Raw genomic sequence first — 19,415 nt, forward strand, 5'->3', positions numbered from 1 at the left:
GTATAGTCTGTGTGTATGTGAAGGCTTTTCATAATTTCACAATAATGTTTTGCTTTTCTACAGAGAATCGCCGCCCTGCCCCTGATCTCTCACAGCGCAGGATCAGCCCTGTAAGTTTTGTTGTCTTCAAGGAAGGGACTTGTTTAAAATAACATACAATTGAACCGTATCAGTGTATACTCTAATGGATGTTTGATTTTAATTGAATATTGTACAATACAATCCTATGTGCTAAATTATTGTTGCATAAAAATAGCATGTTATACTGTTAATACTGTTATGTGTACTGCATAATGAATTACATTATGGGTCTTTAAGTTTTCAAGCTATAAACTCACAGTATTGTGTATGTATTAAAGATGTGGTTCTGTGTTCTAGGACCAGTGGAGGGTTTGTGGCTTTAAGCCCAATATCACCACAGGAGCTGTTACTGCAGCCTATGACCCATCGTACAGACAGCAGTGAAGACTACGATGCCTCTCAGGTACTCCCCCAAAAAAAGGTCTTATTATTTGATATAGTTGGCAGGGATACATTCTACTTCTAAAAAGTAAATTACTGAACAATGAGTGAATGACTAATAAACTGAAAAGATGTGTTGACTGCATCTGTGATGCTGATTCACAGGTTGATGAATCAGGGTTGAATGGCATGTGGGGGGAAGATCGCCCACCTGAACATGCATTCAGAACCAGACACAAGAGCTACAAAGCTGCAGGTTGGTTACCGCATTTCCCTTATAGAGAATACACTGCATAACTCCAGAATATACAAATATACCAGCCAACGCTTGACCAATGAGTCACTATGCAAGACACAAGAGCCTATAAAATGCATGCTTGTACATCAAGCACTGTAGGTGAATAAAAGTTCTGAAAGTACATTTTCTCACACATTAATGAGAATACATGAAGTATAAGATATGAAATCCCATGTGAATAACCAGAATTCAAAAAATACTTGCTTTAAGTCTCATTGAGTGCGGTAGTTAACCTGTGTTGACTATGTGATGTAACATCTATTTCACAATTTACAGTGTCCCACTCAGACCAGACACAGTACATGGAAAAGGTGCGGGGACGGCCAAAAGAACAACGGTTCTTACTGTCCCCAGATAACTCGAACTCAAAATCCCGTTCCCGCTCTCCCAGTGAGGAGCGCATACATGGGGTCACCAGACAGGTAAACAAACAGCTCAAAACTTCTATTTATAAAGGTTATTTCGCTCACAGTTTCACTGTATCTTTAATGTCCACCTGAAGGACCTTGTTAACCTTTACGACGATGTAAAGCCGGCAACCTGGAAACAAGAATACCAGGAGAACCTGTGATTTTTGAAAATGTGGTAATCAACAATATGCAACAAATGCTGTCCCCTGCTGGACAGTTAAAATTAAGAGAAAGCTGGTAGATGTGTTTGAAATGTGTTAGTTAGTTTCTATCAAAGTTAGAGTCAAGATCTGGCTTACCAAGACAGATCCAGATCAAAACTAGTTGATTTTTAATAACTGAAAAGCTGACATGTGGACTGGGGAAGAGATAAGCTGCATAGAACAGGCATCTCTGTTAATGGGGGGAAAAAAATAAAATAAAAAAATTGACAATTTGACGGACTTCATCATTCTGTGAACAAGACAACCAACCTCACTCGTGCTCTTGTGAATAAATGGGAGCACGTGTCTAAATTCTTGTTCAAAAGCCTTCCTAAAGGAGTGGAAGTTGTTATACTGTAGCAGCAATGTCTTGTTGCTTTGCCTCTGAAATTATATATAACATATCACAAGAGTATACAACATATACAACAAGACACAAGAGTATCAATGAGATCAGGCACTGATGTTGGGTATTGGAGCTTCAGTAGGGGTTCAGGCCTGTTCTTTCAGTAAATTAATTCTAATAAATGTCGTTATTGTTTTCCATTAAATTTGGCTGAAACTGAACTTTTATAGAACTCATTTGAATTAAGCTGCTCAAAATGATAAGAAGAAAACCCTGTTATCTTGAAAATATGCAAACCAGGGCTGTCAGTTGAATAAACATTTAAATAATGATTATTTTGTTTCAAGAAAACGAAATAATAGGCCTTTGTGTAATTATTAGGTACATCGGTTTGAGTGGATGAGACTGATAATAATGTACAGTATACAGCAGCACTGTTTCTCTCTCTCTCTCTCTCTCTCTCTCTCTCCCACACACACACTCACAAATCTGATTCTGTCACTTAATAATTACAGTGCTCAGCGTAAATGAGTACACCCCCTTTGAAAAGTAACATTTTAAACAATATCTCAATGAACACAAAAACAATTTCCAATATGTTGACAAGACTAAGTTTTATATAACATCTGTTTAACTAATAACATGAAAGTAAGGTTAATAATATAACTTAGAGAACAAAATTTTCAGTTTTATTCAAAAATGAGTACACCCCACTGAAAGTCTCTGAAGCAAAGCTAAATTTTAGACTACAAATGTGTAATTTATCAAGAATTAAACCACAGGTGAGTCTAATTATTCATTACACTGGTGTCCAGCAGACAGTTGACTATAAAAGGGTGTTAAAACCCCTTCCCATTTCATGCTGTCAGCAATGGCACCACATGGAAGAGAAATGTCCTGAGAAAGAAAAAAACTTCTGTATACCAGAAAGGTGAAGGCTACAAGAAGATCAGCAAGGCTTTGCTTATCAGTCAGAATACTGTAGCAAAAGTGGTACAAACATTAAAAAAAGATGGGACTGCAACCATCTCACAGGGACGTCCAGGTCATCCACGGAAGTTAACACCTCGACAGGAGCGTCTTCTGATGAGAAGGGTTGAAGAAAATCGGCATGCAAGTTCACTGCAGTTATCTATAGAAGTAGAAAGCCAAACTGGGGTGAATATTTCCCATGATACAATACAGCGTACACTGCAGAGGAATGGCATGCATGGGTGCCGTCCACGAAAGAAGCCTCTCCTAAAGCCCAGGCACAAAAAAGCCTGTCTAGTGTTTGCCAAGGCCCATGCTGACAAAGATGAAGACTACTGGGACTCTATACTCTGGAATGATGAGAACAAGATAAATGTTTTTGGAATTGATGGCTTCAAAACTGTATGGCGTCGCATAGGTGAGGAATACAAAGAAAAATGCATGGTGCCTACAGTGAAACATGCTGGTGGCAGTGTCCTCATGTGGGGCTGCATGAGAGCTGCTGGTGTCGGGGAGCTGCATTTCATTGATGACATCATGAATTCACAGATGTACTGCTCTATACTGAAAGAGAAAATGCTACCATCACTCCATGCCCTCAGTCGTCGTGCACTTTTCCAAAATGACAATGATCCTAAACACACATCTAAGGCCACTGTTGGATTTCTGAAGAAGAACAGGGTGAAAGTGATTCAGTGGCTCCTGATCTGAACCCAATCGAACACCTATGGGGAATTCTGAGGAGACAAGTTGAGCATCACTCTTCATCCCGCATCCAGTCTCTGAAAAAGGTCATTCTTGAAAAATGGAAAAAGATAGATGTTGCAAAATGTCGTCAACTTGTTCATTCCATGCCTAGAAGACTTGGTGCTGTCATTAAAAATCATGGAGGCCATACAAAGTACTAGATTTAGTAGTTTTTATTGTGAGGTGTACTCATTTTTGCATCACCCTTATTTGAGTAAAACTGAAAACTGTGTAATCTAAGTTATATTATTAACCTTACTTTCATGTTTTAAGTTAAACAGATGCTATATTAAACTTAGTCTTGTCAACATTTTGGAAATTGTTTTTGTGTTCATTGAGATATTGTTTAAAATGTGACTTTTCAAAGGGGGTGTACTCATTTATGCTGAGCACTTTATATGTATTTATTGAGAATTATAATAATCCAATAATAAAACAACTTTCCTTACACTTATGTAAGTGAATGACAGTATTTCATGGATGATATTTTACTATATTCAATGATGATGGATGATGGATGATATTCAAAAATGAAACCTCACTAGTGAAATTGCTCATAAACGGACCAGATGATGTTTAGCTTTAAATGTAGGGCACAGACTTGTCTGACAGTTAGGTTTAGGGTAAAGAAGGGAGTATAAAGTAAGCAAAAGTAATATAGAACCAGCTGTTTTTGCAACTTTTAGTTTCAAGATGCTTAATATTAAATATATGAATTGCATAGCTATTTCTGTTTTGGTTTGGCAGAAAATGTATAGGCTTTTTTTTTTTTTTTGCAAATTTTTAGAATCCATTCAGCATTTTATGCGATATCCCACAATTCACATGAAAATAGGTGGATGGAAACATAATTATTGAGAATCAGTTTCAGAGCAATACATTTTTTGGAACATGGTAGCAGATCAATCAGAAGAACTCTAGCTTAGACCATCTAGAAATCTACCATCTTAAAGGATTAGTTAACTTTCAAATGAAAATTAGCCCAATATTTTCTCACCCTCAAGCCATCCTAGGTGTATATGACTTTCTTCTTTCTGATGAGTGCAATCTGAGAAATATTAATAAATATCCTGACGCATCCGACCTTTAAAATGGCAGTGAGCGAGGATCAACAAGTATAAGCTGAAAAAAAGTGTCTCCATCCACATCAATCCATCATGAACATATTCCACACAGCTTTCACCAGACCGCCTTCCGTATTCTATTTACGAAGAAAGTGTAAAACTCTCGCAGTTCAAAAAGCTTGTGCTACGACCTACGCCTTCCTTATTCAACTTATGGAAAAAGCTTAACTGATGCAACGCCAGCAAATATATATATATATATATATATATATATATATATATATATAAAATTTGCGTCAGTTAAGCTTTTTTCTTTGTGTTCATCGGAAAGAAAAAAGTCATATACACCTAGGATGGCTTGAGGGTCATTTTCATTTGAAAGTGAACTAATCCTTTAAGTTTGATTGTTCATTTAAAATATCTTAACTTAATATCTTAACATAAATTGGATTATAATCCTATTTCTCTAATATTTCTCTTTAGGGAAACAGCTCAGAGAGCCCCGTTCCCTCCACCTCAGAGTCCAGCACGCCGAGTGGAAAACGTCGCCTGTCCCAGACCTCCACCTGCTCCCGCCCACACATCTCCTACTCACCCTTAGTGTGCCATACGCAACCTTCATCACAGGCTGATGATGACGACGATGACCCAACCGTCCAGCAGATGTTAGGATGCTGTAGTACTGCTTTATGGGATGACGGCGCTGAAGATCAGGAAGCGAGGGTGAGACAACAGGAAAGCACCCATTTCGAAGTGGGTGAATATCTGAGTTCATCTGCCCGCCGCTATCCTTCTGAATCCTTCCTTGCCCTACAAGAGGAAGAACACAGCCCCGATTCTTCCACCGCTATGGAAACTCTCACCTTTGAGGCAGCGGTGGCCACCAGCCTAGGCCGGGCAAACACGGTCAGCGCCTCGATGCGCACAAGGTCAAGGATAGGCTGGCAGGTGCCCAACGGACACTTCCGGAAGAGATTGGCACAAAGCGTATCTCTCGCTGGCGGTGAAACTCTCAGCGATGCAGACGACGACAAATACTAGATCAGTTAGTAGAACAGAGACACAATAGGACAAATGCAGATTTCAAGGAGAACACTGAGGTGGATGCTGATCTTCACAATATTCAAACAGTGTTTTATAGATATACAATTTAAATGTGTTCAATGAAATGAGGAATAGAATTTATATTCTCTAATTTCTCATCAGATAATGAGTTTGAAAAACAACCCATGCATTTACATTTGAGGCCCAATTCAGGTATTAAGCGCTTTATTTACAGTTGGGGATAGTGAGTTGATGGTTTAAAATGCTTCAACGTTTCTCTCATTTAATGTCTTTTTTTTTTCTACAAAATTCAGATAGTTTCTAATTCATCTCTGTGCCACATTATTGAAATTTCTTAATATTGCAGATACTTTGTTTGAAGTTTACATTCAATTTCTAAATTGAATAGGCCAGTACAACTAAATGCAACATGACTTCCAAAGTTCAGTTCAATAAATGAAGTACTCCCTTTAATGAAACAATGTCAAAAATAAATGAAAAACAAAAAAACAAAAAAAAAAAAGTTTCTATAAAATATTGTTAAAACGAAACCACAAAAAGATTTTACAGCTGAGGCTTTAATTATTAAATGTTAAAATTTAGTTTAGCAGAATGTCTTGTAAAGGGGTTTACGAATATAAATTATAAGAAATGGGAAAGGTATCAAAGTTAAATCTGATGTCACAATCAATTCAGGAAATGTTTTTAAAAACAAAAGATTTCTTCTCTGAAAATATGTAATATTTAATCTTTCTTTAAGGCTTCTTGGAATTTGGATTTTTGTTACTGAATTTGAATGGATAAGCATCCTGAAAACTTTATGTTTAAACTAATAAAATATTGTCTTTTTACCCTGTTTTTGTTTTCTGCTGTTTTTGATTCTTGATAACTTATCTCTTATTTGAGTTTTCTGCAAAGTTATCTCTTGCTATTACTTTTTTTCCCAAAACAAGGTTATCCCTTTTGCAAAATTGTAATACTAGTTGATAGGCAGTGTGTCTGTTTATCTGGTTGGCAACCCCACATACCATTACTCTATTTTACCTTTAGAATAAATCATAAATTACCAAACTAGCAGATGACAAATTGTCACTGGTATGTCATCAAATATTTCATAAGTTTTAACAACTTTATTCTTTTTTTTTATCCTTATTCATCTTGCACTAGCTCTCTTCTTCTTCTCTATTTGAATTCCAGCAGTGTAGACACTGCTAAGTGTATTACTGCCCTCCACAGGTCAAAGTTTGAACTAAATTGTCATGCAATATGCTAGTGCAAGTATATAACAATTAGAAGAAGAGAGCTAGTTCAAGATGAGCATTTATTGTTAAAACAAATATTATTTATTTATTTATTTATATTATACTTACTTTTTTAGAAAATGAGCAATGTTTTCTCTAGATAAGACCCTTATTTCTCATCTGGAATTGTGTAGAACGCTTTGAAGCTGCACTGAAACTGTAATTTTGACCTTCAACTGTTTGGGCTCCATTGAAGTCCACTATATGGAGAAAAATCCTGGAATGTTTTCATCAAAAACCTTAATTTCTTTTCGACCTTAAGAAAGAGAGACATGAACATCTTGGATGACATGGGGGTGAGTAAATTATCAGGAACTTTTAATTTGAAAGTGAACTAATCCTTTAATAGGTTTAAGTCTCAAAACGGCTTTATCAGATCATCTACTTTTTAATTGTCTTAGCCAGTCATGCGGTCATAGTAAATTAATCTTTCCATGCAGGGGTGCAAGCAGGATTGTACAGTGGCTACTTTAACATCCACTTTAACAACTAATTCTTTAAAATTAGTTCTATTCTTTAACACAGAATAGATACTGCTGAATTAACATTCAAATATTCAAATATAACATCAGCTTTCATCTTTTAACAATGTGCTAAACTTTTAACTCTTACATTAGCTTCACTTCCTGTCTTCTGATTCTTTTAATCGATTTTTGAAGGCAGCATAGATGTATCATTCGGTGCCTATGATATCCCACAATCCTGTGCAGTCCATTTCATGACAGTTGAGTTAAAACATAAATATGGCATCTGATGCTGTTGGTGGTCAGTCTCTGACTTCAACATTGTATAATATATATATATATATATATATATATATATATATATATATATATTATACAATGTTGAAGTCAGAGACTGACCACCAACAGCATCAGATGCCATATTTATGTTATATATATATATATATATATATATATATATATATATATATAAAACTTCTAGGACAATGTCCTACTAGAGATCCACAATGAGCAGAAAATAGTAAGTGCTCCTCAGAGATAAAGATGACATCCCGGAGCTATGTGGATATCAAAATCTCCTACTCTCTGCTATTATGAAGCTTGGAAGAGCCAAAACATTATTAAATATAACTCCAATTGTATTCATCTGAAAGAAGAAAGTCATATACACCTAGGATGGCTTGAGGGTGAGTAAATCATGGGGGAATTTTCATTTTTGAGTGAACTAACCCTTTAAGGCGTGATTTGACTTAAGGGTGTTGCATATAACCCTGGTTTAACAGATAGTGCTTAGATTAAGCCAGGATTAGGCCTTAGTTCAATTAGGATATTTAACCCTTTGACGCGTACGATCACACCGGTGTGATTAGTACGTTCAGTGCATTACGTGATCAACTGCCAAATTCAAATGTGCGTGCGCGCTTTAACTGGCGCTAGACACACGCAGCGCTTTTCATATATCACATATATGCAGTGTTTTCAACCAAATAATGTTCATTTCAGGTTTCAGACATTTAAATACACATGAGTACTAACAAAACAATATATTTAGAGTTTGTAAAATACACAATGATGTCCATAGAAGCGGAAATAACAACCCTTTCCATTATAACTTGACAACACGTTTAATTCATATCAGATACACATTGTGAAAGTAACTTAAAAGCTTACTCTATTCTTCCCCAGTTCACCGGCACACTTACTTTCATGTATTTCGGGAGAAGTGGATAAATTCACGGGTTGTAAATCCAACAGATCCGATTCTCTGCGCGGTGCAAACTAACATGGCGGCGCCCATCGCTCATATGGCTCAACTAACGCGATCGTTATAAAGGTGTTTAAACAGCAAAACACATCCACTTGCACATATTTGGCAATCGGAATATTAGATATAAATTTGTGAATATTTTGAATAAAAAAGGAAAAATTAAATGAAAGTAGATCATCATTCATACAGTGCTGCGGTGTGCCACGTAACAAGCAATGACGCGTCACCATGGAAACCATAAAGTGACACGTTCCAAACATAGACTGTAAAAAAAGATGGACGACGCGACGTCGCTTCCTTCCATTGTAATGAACTGAAGCCAAAATGGCCGACCGAATGGGCGCTGACATGTTACGCAATACGTAAGTTTGGAGCCTGGGCATGCGCAGAAGGAACCGTCAGTGGAGCCGGAGGCGGAGTCGCGATATCAAACTTCCGCCCAGACGACTGCGTCATCATTCATGTATTTTAAATAGACTATAAAAATTATATACAATTTAAAATTCTACCTATAAAATAATAGGCTATTCTATTTCTAGAGCAATAATACTTTTAAAACAGCAAATTCAGTAGATAAAATCAATATAATATGCCACTAGAAACAACTCTAAATCGTCAGAAACGGTCCTGCCATTTTAAATCAAGTTCAACTAATGTTACAGGAGATCGATTGCTGTAATTAGAGTAAGCTATCATTAGTTTTGTCCTGCTAATTATTATTTTATACCCATAAAAATAATAAGTAACTGCCAGATAACGATCACCTGCTTTTTCCCGACATTGTTAACATTAGGTGTGTTATCTTAACTAATAACATTTATTAATTAGCTTATAACACCCATATTTAATGTTACAGAAAAAGGTTCAGTGATCCGTCAGATCCTGTAGGTCGGTTAGTACAGTTTACTGCTGAACAACTCATTTTGTTGGTGTTAAATAACAAAGAAATCGAAAATTAACAGTTAGTTAATACATCTTCAATCTCCCCTCGAAGCTCCGACAGTCCTCAGACAAGCTGAGCTGTCAATCAAGTTCGAATCATGACGACACGCCCCGTTTTTATAGCATCAAATTGCTAGCTAAAATCTAAATCATCACAAAAACGAACAATTGAATATATATCAGTGTGATAACAACTACCTTAAATGACCAAAACCATTTTTCATAAAGTTTTATTTGAAGCAGAATTTATTTTTAAGTTTTCACTGAAGTCTCATTCGACTGCATTGAGAGGGCGGTGTTTATGACCTGTACTGCATCCAGCCTCCAGAGGGCGATCAAAGAGCCCGTGGCTTCACTTTTCAGAACGTATGAGACACACCCGGTTCCAAATAACGGTCGCCTTAAAAAACTCACGCTGGAGGGTCAGCCTGAATATTTGAAACTAAAGCCGAGCTCACACTAGAGGAGTTTTTAAATCCTAACCGAATATGAAATCTGGTTGCAGCACACATATAAGGAGAATCTTCACAGATTTTATTCTCACAAATCTCAAACATGCATTTCAAATTTGTAGCGCAGCACACACTACAGGATATTGTTAAGATTATCATATCCAGAAGAGCCTCACGTGATTTCATTGGGAAACGGATGTAAACATATTCGTCACTGAGATAAAAAGGTATGTTTACATTTGCTAGCAGCTTTCTACACTCACCCGGCATGTTCAAAACCATATAGTGATTTCTCCTCAGCTTTTCTCTTTGTCTGTACGGTTGTTTCATGTTTTTTGAAGACGCGTTATTCAAGAAGTTGTGTTGTTGTACTTCAATGCACCGTTCCGCTATCTCCGCTGTCCAACGGATTCATACAGCAGCTGGTTTCGCGGTCGCAATTTTAAATGTGCTCTCATTCACTTCTCTCATTGGCTGTTGTTAAAGAACTGACGTAATCTTCCCGATTTAAAATCCTAAATATCAAACATGTTTGATATGATCGGGGCGGCCCCGATTTGTGTGAGAGCAGATCGGGAGGTGCAAGATTCGATCTGTGAACGCCTCACATTACCAGATAATCTGCGGCGAACATCGGAGCCGATCAATATCCTCGACAAGATTTTTTCTCTGATTCTCGGGAGGGGAAAATCGGGCATAAATCGGCCTAAAATTCCTGTAGTGTGAGCCAGGCATTACGTGCGAAAGGGTTAACTTAAGTGGAATTCACTGTTAGAAAAAAAGGTACGGCACTGTCACTAGGGCAGTACCCTAATGTACAAAAGTGAAAAGGTACATCTTTGTACCTTACTTTCCCCTACATGATGCATATTAGTACCTTAAAGGTACATATTACTTCTTTAAAAGTGCATATTTATACCTATATTAGTACTGTAAAAGTACATATTAGTTCATTTTTACCTTTGTATCTAGGGTACTGCCCCAGTGACAAGCACAGTACCTTTTTCTGACAGCATGTGCCTTTAAAAAAAATAAATAATGTGCATCTTGCAAAAAAAACAATTGCAGTGACATACTTTAAGATATGCCAGTGCAAGTTTCTTTCAGTTAAGACAGCTCAAGCATTCATTTTAGTCTGAATCTCATTTTAGTTAGAAGACTTGGATTGAACCTGTGTAAGGTTGCTCTCTATACAACTGGGCATGAGCATATCTTTCTACTCCAGAAAACAAATGAAAGCATGCAAAACTATGGAGGCATAGCCTACTACTTTTTGTTGTTGTTGTTGTTAGTTGTTGCATAGTAAAAGTAAACTTCTGATAAAGTGGTCACTGCACACAAGCATTTTCCGACTCGAATCCTCCCGATTGCAGACGCAGGTTTACCAGCCACTTTTTCCTGTGTTTTTCAGTTAATTTCTTGCATTTTTCCCCTTGATAAACGGCAACTTTTGGTACATGATAAAAGCTTGTGGTGACTATAATAACGCAAAACAAAGGCATTTCATAGTGCTTGTGGTGTGGTCTACAAATGCAGAGGCTGTTTACAAGAAGGGCCTGAGTCGGCTATAGTATTTCTTGAGGAAGCTCAGGTCTTTCAACGTGTGTAACAGGAGACTCAGGTGTTTTATCAGACTGTTGTTGCGAGTAGCTACTATCTTATTTGCTGTGGTGTGTTGGGGCACAGGAATCAAAGCAAATGATGCTATACCCTAACATACTACACAAAATCATCAAAAATGCTGCTGAGTCTGTCGTCGGCTCAGAGCTTGGTACTTTGGAGGATGTGGTTAGGAAAAGAATGCTGGCAAAGTTGCTGGTGATTATGGACAATGATGTTCATCCCCTCCATAAAACTCTGGACAAACTCAAGAGTAGCTTTAGCAATAGGCTATTCAGCCTTCTTGCTTGAAGGAACGACATAGGAAATCATTCCTGTCTAGTGCTATTAGAATATATAACTCATCTGTCTAGGATAAAACTGTGCTAAGTCAAGTCACCTTTATTTATAAAGTGCTTTTTACAGTGCAGATTGTGTCAAAGCAACTTTACAGTGATAACTGGTATATAATTTTGGCTGCACAGCAGCTCTTAAAGAAAATGGTGTCAATGCAGGCAGATCAGAAGCACTGTTGGATATCAAATGTCAAGTGTCCCCAACTAAGCAAGCCAAAGGCGACGACGGCAAGGAACCCAAACTCCAACAGGTGACATCAGGTGGCAAATAGGTATTAAAATGGAGGGGGAAAAATACCTTGGGGAAAACCAGGCTTAGTCGGGGGACCAGTCCTCCTCTGGCGAACTGTGCTTTGTTACGATTCAGGTAGCTATCATAAGTCCGATGGGATCGCAACATTCAAAGTATTTGTTCCAGTTCCATCCAGTTGATGGTCGTATTCATCACACCGGTATGGACGGTTTGTTGAGGAACTGTGGCACTGGCTGTCGTGTCAATGAGGCCTTCACAGTGGATGATCTAGCTGACTCAATCTCTGCTGATACTTCAGGGTTGCGTTGTGGTCGTGTCAAGGCGCAGGTCCTCGATCTCACCTGGGTACGGCCCAGATCCGGTTGACTACACTAAACCTCGGGTAAACAGAGAGACTAATATTAGCGTAGATGACATTCTTCTGATGTAACGAGTACATCTGGTGTTATAGGAAGTGTTCCCGGTTCCAGCTGACCTAATTTATGCAGCCTAATAATCCTTTAACGGATTTGAAAAAATAAATTGATAATGTGTTGTGTGTATGCCAGGTTAAAGAGATTCGTTTTTAGTCTAGATTTAAACTGACAGAGTGTGTCTGCTTCCCGAACAATGCTAGGAAGATTGTTCCAGAGTTTAGGTGCCAAATAGGAGAAGGATTTTGATATTCTAGGTATTATCAGCTGGCCTGAATTCTGAGATCGCAAAAGACGTGAAGGATATAATGCTTTAAGAGCTCGCTCAGTTACTGGGGAGCTAAACCATTTAGTGCTTTGCAAGTAATTAGCAAGATTTTAAAATGTATATGATGTTTAACAGGAAGCCAATGCAGTGCAGAACTGGGCTAATATGGTCATACTTCCTGGTTCTAGTAAGAAACTGCTGCTGCATTTTGTACGAGTGTAGTTTATTTATCAAGCGGGAAGAACAACCACCCAGTAGAGCGTTACATTAATCTAGCCTTGAGGTGACGAACGCATGAACTAACTGTTCCGCATTTTTCATTGAAAGTAGTTTAGATATATTTTTAAGATGTTAGTTAAAGGGTATGTAGTCACATGTATTCTAAGCGCTTATTGACTGTATTGAGCTGCCATGACAATTTAATTTCCCCTCTGGGATTAATAAAGATTATCTAATTTAATGTAGAAAATCACTTCCTGCCCTCCATCTGCACGTCTACACGTCACCCTGTGACGTCATGTGCAAACAACCTATATGTTACAAAATACATTAGCAAAGAATAGGCTTATTTGAGATGTGCCTAGCCTCACCTGAAATGTAGGCGAGAGTAGGTGGCTGCAGTGAGGGGAGGAATGAAAAAAAGTGCAGGCAATACGGACAGTTCTCTGTTCTCGTAGTGGATCAGACACCTACGAGATTAAAGGTGAATATCGTGGGATTCACACTCGTGGGCTGTGTTGCTGATAAACTGGATCTAATTTAAAGTCCCCATGAACCGGAAGTTGCAAACTGCTTTTTTCAGTGTTGTGACGTATTTCTAAGTGAAACGGAATATTGAACAGAGGGAAGGGTTTTACTTTAAAGCTCCTCCTCTCCATCTCTTGCTCATAGCAGACTAACGGTTGCAGAGCATTTTCAACCCAAGCCGTCAAACTGACGTTATCAGAGAAGGAACAGATTTTGATTAAAGATTACCGTGACAAAAAAGAAATTCTGTGTATTATTAAAAAAGTATTAACAATATGCATCCCGCACCTAAACAGGTGCCGGCAAAGATTGGAGGCCGGGCCACAAATCCGTGAGTACAGTTTTTACAAATCCATGGGAAAGGATTGTGAAAGCGTGCACACGGATTATGAATTTGTTGGAACGGATTTAAAAACTGAGGGTACGGTTTGCATAATCTGAGCGCACGGATTGGAAATTCATGGGTACGGTCAGGCGCAGATTAACGCACAGGCTTGCCTAAGCTGCAGCCTAGGGGCCCCACATGTGCAGGGGCCCCAGATTGGCCAGACTTTTTTTTTTTATTATTATTATTTTAAATTGACTTCACCGTGAACAAAAAGACCTTCATTGGCCCATAAGAAAATACATAAGCAGGTGATTGGATAGATGTAACAAATCAGCTGCTGATTAAATCATGTCAATCATTTAATTTATGTCACTGCTATAGCTAGACTGCATTGCGACAAATGTCCGAAATAAATTACAATAGCGGTTAAAAGAAGGTTGAAGTCACAAGAATATATCTATAGAAAGCTTGAAATGTATACTTTTAATCAAACCAATTCAAATGAAAAATACATATTCTCCGATTATGTAATCCGTATGAAACATGCATATAGGTGTGTCCACTACTGCGGATATGATGAATCAGCATCTTTATCTTTGCAGCCGGAAACAGAAAACATTATCAAAAATGTTTAGAAAATGTTTTTTCACTACACATTCATAATAATTACGTTTGCCGGTGCACTGTGGCAAGTTTTATGCGTGTGCTTGAGTGCTGATTAGGCCATGTATTAAATATTGGTTTATTATAAATTATTATGATTTTCAATTTCCCATTTTACCTATGTGGTGGTGGTAATTTTCTTACTGTGGTGGTCCACCAGTTGAAGGAATGTAGAAGAAAAACTGTAGTATTGGCTGTCTCAATGTGTGTGTGTATGCCAGTTAACCTTATTTGCGTGTGGACCATGTATGGCACTAAATACAGTTTTCCAGTAAAGCATAATGATTAAGGGGGGGCCTCACAGAAAGAGCAGCCTAGGGGCCACTGACCACTTTAATCCACCCCTGGGAAAGGTTTATTAATCCGTGGGCACGATTTGTTAAACCGAGGGAACAGTTTAAGAATTTGTGAGCACGGTTTATAAACTGAGGGAACAGATTGCAAAACCATCGGCACAGATTTTTTTTTTTTTCTCCTATAGATGACGTGCTCTGTAGAATTCCGACCTGAATGATGACAACACAGAATAAAATACTATCACTAGTGATCATCAAATCCTTTTAACAGTTTATTTTACACACTTTGTGTCTAAGTCTTCCACTTTTTTCACAAAACCATTGCTCTCTAGAAACTCAGTCTTTTTTAAGCATTTAAGCATTGTCCCAATCACCCAAAATTATACATTTTGTGTTTGGGTGGATGGGACAAAATAAAAACAACCTAAATCTGAAAATAGAAACATGATATTAACAATTTTTTACTGATTTTGTAGCTGCATCATATTCATGTTTCTATCAGAAGTTTGTACAATATAGTAGCTATGACAATTTTAAGACCTTATTATTAAAATTACCAAAAGCTTATGTCATTTTCCTAAGTTCCATTTCATGGTCAACTTCCTGTTTGATGCATGCCCCGCCCACCTACATGATGTTAGACCAATGAGGGCATCCCATTTTAATGATGCAGTCTCACAGCTAGGGCTCAGCTAGGTCCCATTTGACCTTATGTCCCAATCAGCCTTCATTCATATACATTTGATGTGGTTTCTACTTCCGTAATATTTCAGTCCTGAATCGGCACATGAAAGTGCAGAGTTAAACTCTTAAGAACTTAAATAATCTGTTAAACATTGTTTGAGAAAGACAGGAGACAACTGAATTGCAATTAAATTGAGTGTTTTTGTGAAATGAAAATTAATATACTGTACACATAGTTAGATCAGATGGACAATGATTTGTAAATTTTTTTCCCCATTTACAAATCATTTTTTAGTGTTTAGGATTTTTTTTTTTTAACCAAACTTTAATAAGGACGATTCTCAACTATGTAATCAAAGATACAACGGAATTGATTGATATACCATTTTACTTGATGCAATATGTGGGTAAAATGGCCTTAAATGTGTAGTCCCATTCAACACAATGAATCTATACACTGTATCTAATTTGGGGCAACATATAATGAAAAAAGAAGTGTATTAATGGGAGTAATAATTGGCAACATTTTCATAATAATGTCTAATATTTCAAAGGAATATTGGTATATAATTTCATTCCCTATTCACTTGTGTCTCCCAAAATGCCTGATGTTGGATAAACATGATTGTCCTGGTGTCCTCTCCAGTGGACATGTATGAAATCAATGCCCTGTTTTGTTACAGAAAGTTCTATTTCCATTAGAAACTCCATAACATTTTACTGAGATGTTGATTTATGACAATTTGAGGTTTAGTTATTATGATTGCAACATTTTGATCATATTTAGGATTGCAAAATTAATGTCAGTCATTTTTAAAGACCAAGGAGTTCTTGTTGTCATGGTGAAACCTCCAAACATTTGATGTCATGTAGATTTTTATTTACATTTTTATTTACTTTTATTTCGGGAAACACAAAAATAGGTCTTTGCCTTTTCACTTCAAATGTTCCTCATAGGCCTAGACTGTTAAAAAACATTTCTTTAATTCAAAACATGATATATACATATGTACAGATTGGTCATATTCGAGGCGCTATATAAATAAAGATGACGTGTCTTGACTTTTTAAAAAACAAAGCAAAAATGACTTTTAAATCAAAGCAAATGTGGCCGTGATGATTTGGTTCCAGTCTCGCGGTCTTTCGCGTTCTTGCTCAGACATGGACGGGCTCTGAGTTCCCTGTCTGGTTGGGGTTGGACTTCCGGCTTCGGGTCAAGTCTTCCATCAAGGACAGCAAGTATGTTATTTCCTGTCCAATACAAAGATTATATAAACAAGTCAACTTATAAACGATTTTATAGAACTGATTTACAACAAAATTGAATTCTGTGTGCATCACTGATTCTGTTATTTTCCTGTTTATTACCACAAAGCAGCTTTGAAACAATCTGTATTGTATAAAGCGCTATATAAATGAGGTTGACTTGACTTGACTATAACAAGAACATTACAATGAACACCTCACTGCAAATGATCCAGATTTGAAGACACGTGATAATAATCCTACTCTGTCTGTTACACTTCCTCACACCTGAAATCACAGACGGATTGAATCTCCTGAACTTTCCCAATCTAGATCACTTGTAATCCATTCATGCTGAAACATCTGCTCTAACGTCGGCCGTTTAGTTGGATCCCGGGCTAGGCATTGGCTAATCAGATCTGTACATTCTGTACAAATTTCAATAAGGAGAGAGCTGGTTAGTCATGACCATGTGACTTGGCATCTATGAAAATAGCATCTAAAACTTGATTAATAATGTAAAATGTTCCTTATTTTTACTTTAAAAGTGAAGTATGTGGTTTCTTACAAAATAAAGCATATTTTTAAAAGGCCCCTTCCGTGCACACGTGTTATCGATATTAGTCGCTCACCTTCGGATAATGTGGAGTTCTGAAATGTAATTTTGGCCTGTGTGATATCTCTTCTACTGCGAAAAGGATCACATGCGTTCACCATCTTGTACAACAAGACTCCTGTAGCGCCCAGACATTTGTTGGGACGGCGTGGAAGCAAGGTTCGATCAGGACTTCAGGTGGGCAGTAATCCGGTGCTCCTGTAAGCAAGACATTTGCACATTTAAAAGCATCAAATAATTAGTAAGTCACTACATTCAGGTTTCCACACTCCCAAATACTCACCAATGTATATGCCGCTCTCATAGCCATCACTACCAAATAGCTGACCGCAGCCAAAGTCTATCAGCGTGAGATGAAACGTGTCTTTGTTCAACAGGAAATTCTGAGCATGGATGTCATGGTGAAAAACACCATGCTCGATGCAGTGGCGGACCGCCAGCAGAGCCTGTAGCATGATAACCTGTGCGGCTGGTTCACACAGCTGAGGGTTACGGGTGATGAAGTCATGCAGGCTCCCGCAGGGTTCCGGGTACTCCATAATGAGAGTGAATGTTTGAGGATGTTCAAACCACTCGTATAGATGTATGACGAAGGGGCTTATGGGTTCTCGGCTCATCATCAGAAGCAGCGCCACTTCAGTAACGAGAGGTTTGGGATGCCCAGGCTAGAGAAAAGTAGTAGACAGAAGGTTAGCTGGTTAAAAATCTGAAGAAAACAGATCATTTTTTAAATGTACTTTTCTTTGATCTTTTTAGATACGTTCAAAGGAGGCTTTTCAGCTCAAAGTTATTTGGTGCCTCTAGACTTATTTGTCAATCACATTCACACCTGATGCTTCCTACGGGTGTATCGACTACAGTAATCTGCACTTAACTAAATACATATTCAGGTTTTGGCCAACTTACAATATGAAGATAACGATCGTTGTCAATCTTGAGCAACTGCTTGATGGCAACCTGCAAAAAACAAACAAACAACAACAACAAAAAATCAATAACAGTAACAGTATTCAAGCACCTGATCTTGCACTAAGTATTGAACCATTGTTTTAAATATGTTTTGATGCATGCAAGAGCAAAATGTTTGTACAATTCAGTAAGATTGACCTTTTTGCCATCAAATTTGCGGGTTCCCTTGTACACCCTGCCAAATCCTCCGGATCCAAGCATCTCTCCTACGTTATACAGAGACTCAAAGGACTCTGAAAAACAAACAGCAAAATATAATATATGAGATTTATTTTATTATTTTATGAGATAGTTTTATTTAAAAAATATCAGTGCTGGTTGTGTCGAGAAAATCATATTAAAATGGGAAAATAATATTGACAAAATAACATTGGAGAAATAATGACTGCCGATTTACCATTAATTGGCTTGATGCGGGAGTGATCTGGAGCAGGTGATGGTGGCTCGGGATCAGGCTCTGGCTCCAGATCTGGTGGAGGGACATAAGGCTCCACAACATTCACATGACTACAGGGGCACCAGCACCGGAAAGGACTCTTCATCGCCTTCCACAGCGTGTTGAGGTAAGAATGAATTATTTTCATCTTCCTGCGTTCTGTAGGTTTTTCTGAAATTAAGAAAAACAATAGAAAACACAACTATTAAAAACATCTCTGACATCAAATCAAGCAATGATATAATGACATAATGTGCATTTACTATTAATATTGTGAAATGAGATTTTGGGACATTTATTCTGGCATTAAGTCAGACTGATGGCTTGGAAAAATTTCCATTAATTTGGATTTGTAACATTACAGATAAGAATTTAACATGTTTAACATGCTCAACACATGATACATTTCTGTAATACTGAAGATGTTAATATTACAATGAAAGGATGTGCGACATACACTTTTCTGTAAACTGAGACATTTTTTTTTTTGGTAACATTTGGGTAATTGGACACAACGTTTGGGTGATTGGGACAGCACATCTTTCCATTGATTTAGGGTAGTTTAAGCAT

At 37.5% G+C, this 19,415-nt stretch overlaps 2 protein-coding genes across 4 annotated transcripts in view; one reads left to right on the forward strand and one right to left on the reverse strand.

Annotated features, from left to right (window-relative positions):
- cacna1eb (calcium channel, voltage-dependent, R type, alpha 1E subunit b) overlaps nucleotides 1-6,396 on the forward strand; it is a 139,926-nt gene extending 133,530 nt beyond the window's left edge. For all 3 annotated transcript variants that reach the window (XM_067363705.1, XM_067363706.1, XM_067363707.1), the window contains 5 exons: nucleotides 64-110; nucleotides 379-484; nucleotides 628-718; nucleotides 1,037-1,182; nucleotides 4,986-6,396. In XM_067363705.1, the coding sequence (XP_067219806.1) occupies nucleotides 64-110; nucleotides 379-484; nucleotides 628-718; nucleotides 1,037-1,182; nucleotides 4,986-5,543 (948 nt within the window). In that variant the 3' untranslated portion in view covers nucleotides 5,544-6,396. The remainder of the gene's footprint in view (nucleotides 1-63; nucleotides 111-378; nucleotides 485-627; nucleotides 719-1,036; nucleotides 1,183-4,985) is intronic.
- Nucleotides 6,397-17,534: 11,138 nt separating this feature from the next.
- On the reverse strand, nucleotides 17,535-18,951 carry LOC137003078 (serine/threonine-protein kinase pim-3-like). The gene is made up of 5 exons (XM_067363114.1): nucleotides 18,807-18,951; nucleotides 18,548-18,642; nucleotides 18,347-18,397; nucleotides 17,724-18,105; nucleotides 17,535-17,638 (listed from the first exon to the last, which is right to left on the reverse strand). The coding sequence occupies exons 1-5, from the start codon at nucleotides 18,949-18,951 to the stop codon at nucleotides 17,535-17,537; spliced, it is 777 nt and encodes a 258-aa protein (XP_067219215.1).
- Nucleotides 18,952-19,415: the final 464 nt, after the last annotated feature.

This window comes from Chanodichthys erythropterus, chromosome 16, assembly GCF_024489055.1.
Source record: "Chanodichthys erythropterus isolate Z2021 chromosome 16, ASM2448905v1, whole genome shotgun sequence".
Classification (NCBI taxonomy): Eukaryota; Metazoa; Chordata; class Actinopteri; order Cypriniformes; family Xenocyprididae; genus Chanodichthys; species Chanodichthys erythropterus.

What these genes read in the sequence shown, in the direction of transcription:
- LOC137003078 (XM_067363114.1), bottom strand. Translation starts at nt 18,951, where the DNA reads ATGAAGAGTCCTTTCCGGTGCTGGTGCCCCTGTAGTCATGTGAATGTT. An exon ending in CCGCATCAAGCCAATTAATG is followed by an intron (nt 18,643 to 18,806) that starts GTAAATCGGCAG and finishes TTTGTTTTTCAG; the next exon opens with AGTCCTTTGAGTCTCTGTAT. An exon ending in ACGATCGTTATCTTCATATT is followed by an intron (nt 18,106 to 18,346) that starts GTAAGTTGGCCA and finishes ACTTTTCTCTAG; the next exon opens with CCTGGGCATCCCAAACCTCT.